The sequence below is a fragment of the Lolium perenne genome, chromosome 1, assembly GCF_019359855.2.
Source record: "Lolium perenne isolate Kyuss_39 chromosome 1, Kyuss_2.0, whole genome shotgun sequence".
Classification (NCBI taxonomy): Eukaryota; Viridiplantae; Streptophyta; class Magnoliopsida; order Poales; family Poaceae; genus Lolium; species Lolium perenne.
In genome coordinates, this window is record NC_067244.2 from 72,686,778 (window position 1) to 72,695,647 (window position 8,870).

The 8,870-nt window shown below is 45.1% G+C and overlaps 1 protein-coding gene across 1 annotated transcript; it reads right to left on the reverse strand.

Moving 5' to 3' along the window:
* Positions 1-4,174: 4,174 nt before the first annotated feature.
* Positions 4,175-8,516, reverse strand: LOC127297173 (serine carboxypeptidase 2). The gene is made up of 9 exons (XM_051327470.2): positions 8,097-8,516; positions 7,912-8,007; positions 7,724-7,816; positions 7,562-7,647; positions 7,223-7,495; positions 6,994-7,124; positions 6,637-6,732; positions 5,668-5,773; positions 4,175-4,414 (listed from the first exon to the last, which is right to left on the reverse strand). The coding sequence occupies exons 1-9, from the start codon at positions 8,467-8,469 to the stop codon at positions 4,250-4,252; spliced, it is 1,419 nt and encodes a 472-aa protein (XP_051183430.1). The 5' UTR covers positions 8,470-8,516; the 3' UTR covers positions 4,175-4,249.
* Positions 8,517-8,870: the final 354 nt, after the last annotated feature.

The following is an 8,870-nucleotide window of genomic DNA, read 5'->3' on the forward strand; positions in this document are numbered from 1 at the left end:
GGCAGCCATCAGGAAGAGCCCCGCCTCCTCCTGCTGCTACAATCCCATAGGGAGTCCAGCCATGGACGCCGAGCTCGATTTGGCGCCGCCGCCACCACGGGTGAGAGATGGGGAGCGGCGCGACCCATCCTGGGATGAGCAGGGGCGGGGCTTGACTTCGGAGGGATTGTATGTTGATTTATCTATTTCCGAAGGGTGTAAGTGCAACACGACCGCGCGAGGGACGTACCACGGTCGCATTGCGGCTTAATCTATATCTATACCTAATAATAAAGAAAATAAGGTTTCTTGTTCATCCGTTTTTTATTACCCTTCTATTTCCTTTAAATTACCTGCACTGCCACCGGTAAGTCATCCAAATGTTATCGTTCGCTCTAAAAAAATCCTTCGTCCCCACACCTACACGTTCCCCTCAACCGGTCAACCTCTATCCGCCTTGGAGCTGCGGGCGCGGTGCTCGCGTCGGCGTTCCGCTTAGTGCGAAAATTGGTGGGAGGGCTTCCCGTGGAGAGGTTCTAGGGCTGCCCACGGTGGCTGAGCTCGCCGATTCGTGGTGCACGACATCCTCTCCAGCGGCAGCCGGCTCGGCGTGCGGCTCCACAATTAGGATGGAGACGCGCACGCAGAGGACAAGATTCGCGAGGGAGAGCTAGGGCGGAGATGTGTAGTGGAGCATAGGAGCGTCAGGGAGGAGGTTGTGGGGGGGAGATCTGGCGCTCGAATCTGACTCAAAACAAGGGCTCCCCGATTTCCCCATGTACTAATCTGCAGTCCAAAAATGTGAGCCAAGCCCTACCGACACACCCTCACGGTCGTCGCCACGGCTGCCGATAATGGCGGAGGTCCACATCTACATCTGCTCCGTGCCGTTGTGCTTGATCGCTAGGGACTGCAATGGCGCCGGCCAGGCGCAGGCAGGGATGAGTTGCTTCGTTGCAGTCGAACTCCAACTACAGCACCGGATGTCAGGCCCTCTGCTGCGTGGCCGTACATCAGCAAGAACTACAATTTGCAGCAGAACAAGACGGGTGGGTCTAAGCAGGGCGCCTCGAAGGGGGAGACTGGCAGACTGCCGGTCGATTACTCTGTTGCTCCATATTTTTGGTTCTGTGCCGGATTTGGTTCCACTAAATAGCACGATTTACTGTTTTCAGAGTTATAAAGTCTGGTTTACACAGCGCTTCAGGCCTCGACCTTAACCATGCGCACAAGAGATTGATCAACAGGCTACAGATGCAGCAAACGAAGAAATATGGGTCTCCTTCGGTTGATTATTTTTGGTTAATCTGCGTCTCTGTCTCCCGCGAGGCGTTCGCGGACATAATCCGATCTAACTCGATGCATCAGGCTACGGTTGTCCAGATACCGTCGTTGCACAAGGGCTAAGATGCAATCAATAGTTTTGGGCCAAGTACAGGTTATCAGCTTCAAACGTTGGTTGGTGCTGCACTACAGAATTTTCTTTTATTAGTGTGAGATGTCTTCCTTGTGTTATGAATAAGGCCATAAACCTCCGAAAATACAAAGAACTTCCATCATTAGATTTGGGATCATGACCAGTACGGTAAGGTATGGTTGTTCTGTATGCCCTTGATGAAAATTTTATGCACATTCAAAAAAGCATGCATATGGTTTAAATTGTTGGCGCCGATATAAACATTGATCTATGTTCAGTATGTCCTAATGTGCTTAATTCCCAAGTCAATGTAAATGATAACATTTTACCTTTCTGGTGTCAAAATGAGTTTTGCCTCAAGTTAAACAAATTTTTGAAAAAAAAAGTAAGAACGCAGTCGGTGAGCAAACAGAGATGTCAACGGACTATATGTTAATCAAATGGTGCAGACCCGTAGCAACGCACGGGCACCTTTCCTAGTAGTAATATAATATATATAAAGATTATTTACACACTTTTCAGTTAGAACCCTGTAAACTAAAAAAAAAGCAATCAGGTCCCTCATGGCTACTCCGCCAAGACGTGCCGCTTGTCGTCGCCGCACCGCTGCTCCGCGCCAAAGCCGCTCGTCATCGCCACGCCGCTGCTTGTCCCCGCGCGACGCTGCTCCTCTTGGGCCGTGCCGCGCTGCTCCTCTTGGCCGCGCCACTCCGCCGTCAAGCCGCTGGCCGCGCCGCCTTCAAGCCGCTGGTCGCGCCGCGCTGCTCCGCCATCAAGCCGCTGGCCGCGCCGCTCCTGGGCGCACGCTCTGCTCCTCTAGGCCGCGCGTGCTGCTCCTCCTGGTCGCGCGCTCTGCTTCTCCTCGGGGTGCCGCCGGGTGGAGGTGGAAGAGGGTGGGAGTGGGGGCTGGGGCACGCCGCCGGATGGAGGTGGAGGATGAAAAGGGCTAGGAGTGGGGGCGCCGCCGGGTGGAGGTGGAGGAGGTGGGGAGTGGAGGCGCCGCCGGGTGGAGGACGAGGGTGGGAGTGGGGGGCGCTACCGGCTCGAGGTGGAGGAGGAATCGAGCCAGACGTACGCCCTGTGAAATCGACTTTGCGTGGGACGCTTCAATCGGCCAGGTACAGAGAAAGGAAAAGAAAGGGAAGAAAAGAAGAGGAGAGAGAGGGACAAGACAAGACGAGACAGGTCTTTGCTTTTCTCTGCCGGGCGTACGCCTTTAATGGTGCGCCAGTCCTAAAACAACATTGCCGGCGAAGCCGCAGTTTCGTGCGCCTGCCATAACTTGGCCATAACTTGGAGTAGCAAGTCGATCATTATCTTGAATACTATCGGTGCACAAAAGTTCGCCTGTGAAATCAGAATAGCATCGGCGCGTCGAGAAGATGGTGTGCCGGCGGTAAATACCACCGGCGTACCTAAAATTTGGTGCGCCGGCGGTAATCTTCGCAACTATAGACCTTTTCCTAGTAGTGTAAACTCTAAGGATCAACTCAAGAAGTAGGTATCCTTCACTTAAGAGGGAAAACTCATCATATGAGAGATGACAAACAAGAGACTCATGCATTGCTAGGCTCAAGGCCTTGTACAAATGACCACCAAAACCCTTGGTGGGGAGGGAAAGTAGGGGCAACCTAGCCTATTATGTGGAAAAGACAAAAAGTCCCCAAGTAGGGAAGGAAAAGAAGGCCCTTTTGCCTTCTACAACCCATGTATTTGGCCCATTTAAGAAGAATACTCATGGGCTTTAGTGGGATGCTTTTCCTTCTTTTGGGCTCCTTCTTCTTCTTCTCTTTTATATTATCTTGATATTTTTTCTTTATGCCGGTGATTTGTTCGGGGGTGCATTTGTATTGCTGATGTCCGGTGGGCGGCGGTATCGCGGACGGGGGATCCTTTGAGATGATCCATTTTTACCCCCTACAACAGAGATCATTTGCCTTTTTATGATAGATTATCTGTATGCCTATTTTGCTCTATGATGTAGTGCCTATGCTATTGATGAAACTTCTAAGTAGTGCAATCATATGTTATCTTATTTGATTCTATGTTTTGTTATGCGGTCATATGCTATTGTTTAATTATATTTGTATTTATGTTACCCTAAATATTAAGAACATAAGTCCTACAACGGCAGACAAAACAGAGAAAATCTCTGCCGAAACACTGCCCCGACATAATTTTCCTCTATTTTCTCTGTCATGGCAGAGATAACCTCTTCATCTTTCTGCCTTGTTCACTCATCTATTTTCTCTGTTTGGAACTACACATCTTTCAAAAAATACTTTTAAATACGCACTTGCAATCTCTATGTATAGTGTCCATGAATATTCAAGACAAAATAACTTGGCCAATATAAGTAAACATAAATTAGATTTCGCAAAAGACATATATTGAATGATGATTATATAAAAGATATATAGTTCCAACCATATTTTATCTCGGCCATTGTTCACCGTAGGACATAAAATTACAGTCCCCAACATACTTTCTCTAGGCCGCGCCATTATTAACCCTAGGCCGTCTCACTCCTTATTGTTGGGTACAACTATGTCATGGTCCTCCACAGAATTTTCACGACAAGGACATCACACGAAATTTTCACCTTTGATGTGTGTGCACAGTCTTTGCATCAATTAATACTTGTGAATAATGATTTTGTTCCCGCACATGTCAAGACAACTTAACTTTTTTTTGGCACCGGTAGCACACATCCCAAGCACACAAAAATTTAAGGTGCCCAATAAACCAGATCAGATGGAGACGTACTGTCAAACTATATTTAAGCCACACATATTACTTTATTGATGATTGCTTTCGAATCCAGATTACAGTATGATTTTCGTCTTATTTTTGTTAAGACAAAGTTCCATTTGTGTTGTGTCCTGGCATGGGCTTGCCCTGCAGGAACTGCTGAAACATTATTAGGGCTTGCCGCGGGCGGTGCAGGGGAACCTCATGACCCGCGCCTCGGACAGTCACCAACGTGAGGCCCTCGTACACCTGGCTCCATCCGCCGACCTGATCAAAAAATGCATCACACAAGCATTGATTAATTATGCTCATGATTTCGCAAAAAAAAAATTACTTTGCTCGTGACATGTAGTAGTTAACAAAAATTAATGTCCCGCCCAGTGACGAAATTCTCGTGGCATGTCGCATGCAGAGTGCAATGTCCATCTGCCCACGTGAAATTTGCCAATATAACAAGGTAATTATACAAACTTTGCGGCACCATCTTTAGTGGCTGAGTTTCTGAGAAATAAAGTTATGGTTTCGTGGATATCGTATTGTATGGTTAGAAATGTTTTATACAAATTTATAATATATATATTTTTCCGGTCTTATGCTAATTATAATTGTATAATAATAGATAAGTCAATAGTATATAATATATGTACATTGATGTGATATTATCTAGCTTTTAAAAAAGATAATTTTGAGATCTATCCCTATGGATAATTAAGATGCTTGAACTAAACATAATAAATGTTTGCACGTTAGATTCTAAAATTATTACATTGCAGCCTTACGCAGAATGTTTTTGTAAAGCTTTTTTTTTTACCATTTCATATCTACTTTTATGTTTTGCTTCCAAATTTGACATATAGATGTCTTTTAATTATTATTTTATACTCAGGCATTCACTCAACTATGTATTTGTCATTTATAGTTTCTTATGCTACTAAATCATTGCGATGCTTGTGTAGATTTTTAAATTTTGGCATACAGAGTCTGCTATTCCTACCGAGTTAGCTAGCTAGTTTACGTTTTTTTTTCCCGAACAGACTCAGCTAGGGTATGTGTACGTTTTTTGATTGCAAAAATGAAAAACAGATGTGTACGATTTTTCTTCTAGAACGGACATGGCTAGCTAGCATGTCTAAGCTAATTTCTAAATGGACTTGGCAATTCGTTTAATCACTTGCTGGACTTCACGCCTAAAAGGTTTTTCTTAACCGACTCAGCTATATGCCCAACCAAAAAGACTTCATGCGTTTAAACTCTAGACAAACTACACATAATCTCTATAGACATGAACGTGTCAAAAGAAAACTACATGGTTTCGTAATTAATAATATATCATTAAATCTTACAACTAATTATTAATTCAAATATCATAATAATTTAAATGATGTGAATTAATTTGATGACTTTATAGAACCCACTATATTGCTCGAATTGATCTAGTGTATCTCCCTGGCCATCAAAGCATCTCAATGATTCTATTTATATATATATAAAGTAGGTAAATTGAGTGGAATGACGCTGACCTCTTGGACGTCATACCAAGGGTGCCAACTAATAGTAGTTGGAAGACCCAAAGCCTCGATGGAGTATCTTGTTGCTGTCAAGGGGACTACTGCGTCTGTGTCTCCACTGAGAAATAAATAAACATAACAAACATTATGTAGATGTTCGGACACGGTAAGTGAGTTTTAAGGCATGCCGGAGCTGATAGATCAACACCAACGATCTGCGCCCTGGTGTTCCCAATGAGAACACTCAAGGAATAGCAATAACTTTTTTACATATAAGTCTCTACCCATGGATATTTTCTTGCATGTCACCATCCCAACAGCAACCTTGATAGCAGGTAAGGAAAACAATTATATGAGGAAAAGAGACGTCCCGTTGTCCAGTTATAGTCCGTTGCTATTAGGCTGACAGGTCAACAGAGGAATATTATGCATATAAACAGATTATTCATATCTAATTGTTAACTCGAAACAGCGACTTCTCAATGATTTTATCCAGTCAAAGCAACGAATTATCTGCAGTACTTCTGGTTAACAAATATGAACTGCTTGCTGATGCCTGATGAGTTCCTGGCAGCAACTTGCATAATGAACAGCAGAGTAGACAAGAGTACCGTTATCTTAGCATGTACTTCTATTAGGAATTTTGTATAAGAAAATGTTAGCAACTGAAAAACATTAAATCTAGCCATTGAGATGCATCATGTATGCATCAATATGGGTATGATCAGACTACTGTTATCTTAGCATGTGATGTTATCAGGGAGAATTTAAAAATACAACCAGAATAAACGCTTTTGCGTTTTCTCAACAAACATTATATATTCTATCTGATAGCAGCCAATATATTCCTTCTGAATTACTGCAGTAAAACATTCCTAAGAGATTATCGTAGTAGCTTCGTGGCGTTGGTGTTCTGAATAAGTTAAGAAATGATGATGCATTTAATAAAATAATTTTATTTCCAAAAAGGAATAAACTTACCTGAAGACCCATATTCTTAGACCAGCTTCAATAAGCTCTTTATAAATAGGAAGCATGGAGCTCGGAGCATCACGCCAGTTGCTATTGATGGTGTCACTGCAATTCATTTACATAATATGTGAAGGTAAAACGATGGACATTTACCGTAGAGCGACGTCCTTTTTGTTCTATGTAAACACTAAAGTGTAAGTTTTTACAATTATAGTACTCCCTCCATTCACAAATGCATGTTTTTTTAGAACTTTTCGTAAATGTATGCACGTTTTAATTTGAAGATTCACTCATTTTTATTTATGTCTAATCTATTTTAAAATATCTGAAAAGTTTTATATTAGTGGAAAGCGAAGGAGCACGGACCTGCAGGTCGCCCATGTGTAGTTTATGGTGCCGGTGACGTTTGCGTGGAGGGCCCTCTGCACGTCCCGCCGGTTGTAGTACGCTGTGGAGTATCGTTCCGTGCACGGGTCATACGATCCGGTCATCCATGGCTGCATAAGCATGCAACAGCAACCAAGTAGGGCATCTCAGCTTCGAAAACTAGGCTTGCTTTACCGAATAATAACGACGCCGGAAAATTGATACTCACGTAGCGTCCCCTCGGCCGCTGTCGGCTCGCCGACGAGTTGGTCGCCGTCACATTGCAGGTGGGCGTGTAGATGCTGTACAAGTCGATGTTGCCCTGCTCTTCCGTTGAGACGTTGAGCGCGGCATCGCATGCCGGCGACGGGTGGATGAAGGAGTCGTGGAGGCAGGAGCGGTTGAGGAGGTGGTAGGTATCGTCGGAGACCAGCCCGTGGTTCCACCAGAACTGGAACGTGCCACGGTAGTCGTGGTAGTTGTCGATCAGACCATTCCCGACCTGTATAATAAATTAGGTTTCAGGTTGCAACGATCACGGCGCAAGGATTGGCAAATCTAGCCGTACCATGAAGCCTTTGAAGTTGATAGTGGGTTTCTCGATGCCTTTGTTATTCCGGTGGACGAGCTGGGATAACTCCGGGACATAGTGCCCTGAAGTTTTGGGTTACCAAAAATTATGAACAGGAAATTGAGTAGACTAATTAGCCAAGGTGGGAAGAATTTATGCCTGCATAGCTCTCGCCAGCAATGTAGAAATCGCGGTACATGTAATGTGGGAACTTCTCGAACCATTTCAATAGAAAAGTGTAGGAGTCATGAGCTACAAAAAAAAATCATGTCCCGGTTAAAAACTTTTTGATGCCATAGAGCAGAGTATCATGCAATTACAAGGTAAGTAACATTTGGATAAGCTGCCTGTTCTGTTATCGCCGGAGGTGTAGAGGTCGGAGGTGGTGTTGGTGTACGAGAACCCGACGCCGGCCGGCGAGTCCAAGAACAGGATGTTCGCCACTGCAAGTTCAAACTTTATTATCCAACGCAAGAAGCATGACAGGCAACAAAGCATAAACCCGTGGATCAAGCAAGTTAGGTACTCCTACCTTTGTTCCACCGGTAGTCGTTCAAAAACAGCCCCGCGCCATGCGGCCTGACGCGAAATGCACCAAGCTCCTCGGAGGCGCCGTAGGCTATGGAGGAGCAGCCGGGCCCGCCGTTGAGCCAGAGCACCAGCGGCGCTGGCTGGGATTCCTCGGGCGCTTCCTGCAGCAGGTAGAATAGAGACCGTCCGGCGCTGTGCTCCACCGTGATGTACCCGGAATACATGTCGAAGTCCACCGCCGGCTGTCCCGGCAGACGGTCGATGCGGTCCGCGGCATAGCCACTCGCGGCCGCCGTCGCAGCTGCTGGCCGGAGAAGAAGCGTCAACACCGCTAATAGAGCTACCAGGGGCCTACGGCCGATCATTGTACGCATGATTACACAGATGCAACTGCTGGAACTGGTACATTGAGCATAAATAGGGAGAAGATTGACGTCATTGTTGGTTTGGACCGCACGCTGTCCTGATGTTATCTTCTTTTTTTCCCTATACATATTTCAGTTTATTGAGCAAACGTGATTACGACATGAAAAACAAATTGAGAGACAGATTGCGACATTGTCACTTTGGTTACAGGACGCTGATGTTGAGATACGTATCCTTGTATATCTGGATGTGTATCTTCTGTAGTTATGTATAGCGATACATATCTTTGTATTGATTATTGGGCCCGCCTCCTTCCTTGTATAGTCGAGGACGTGGCCTATATATGTAACGCCATATGCACCCAATCAATACATTGTGAGTTGCATCCCTTTCTACATGGTATCAGACA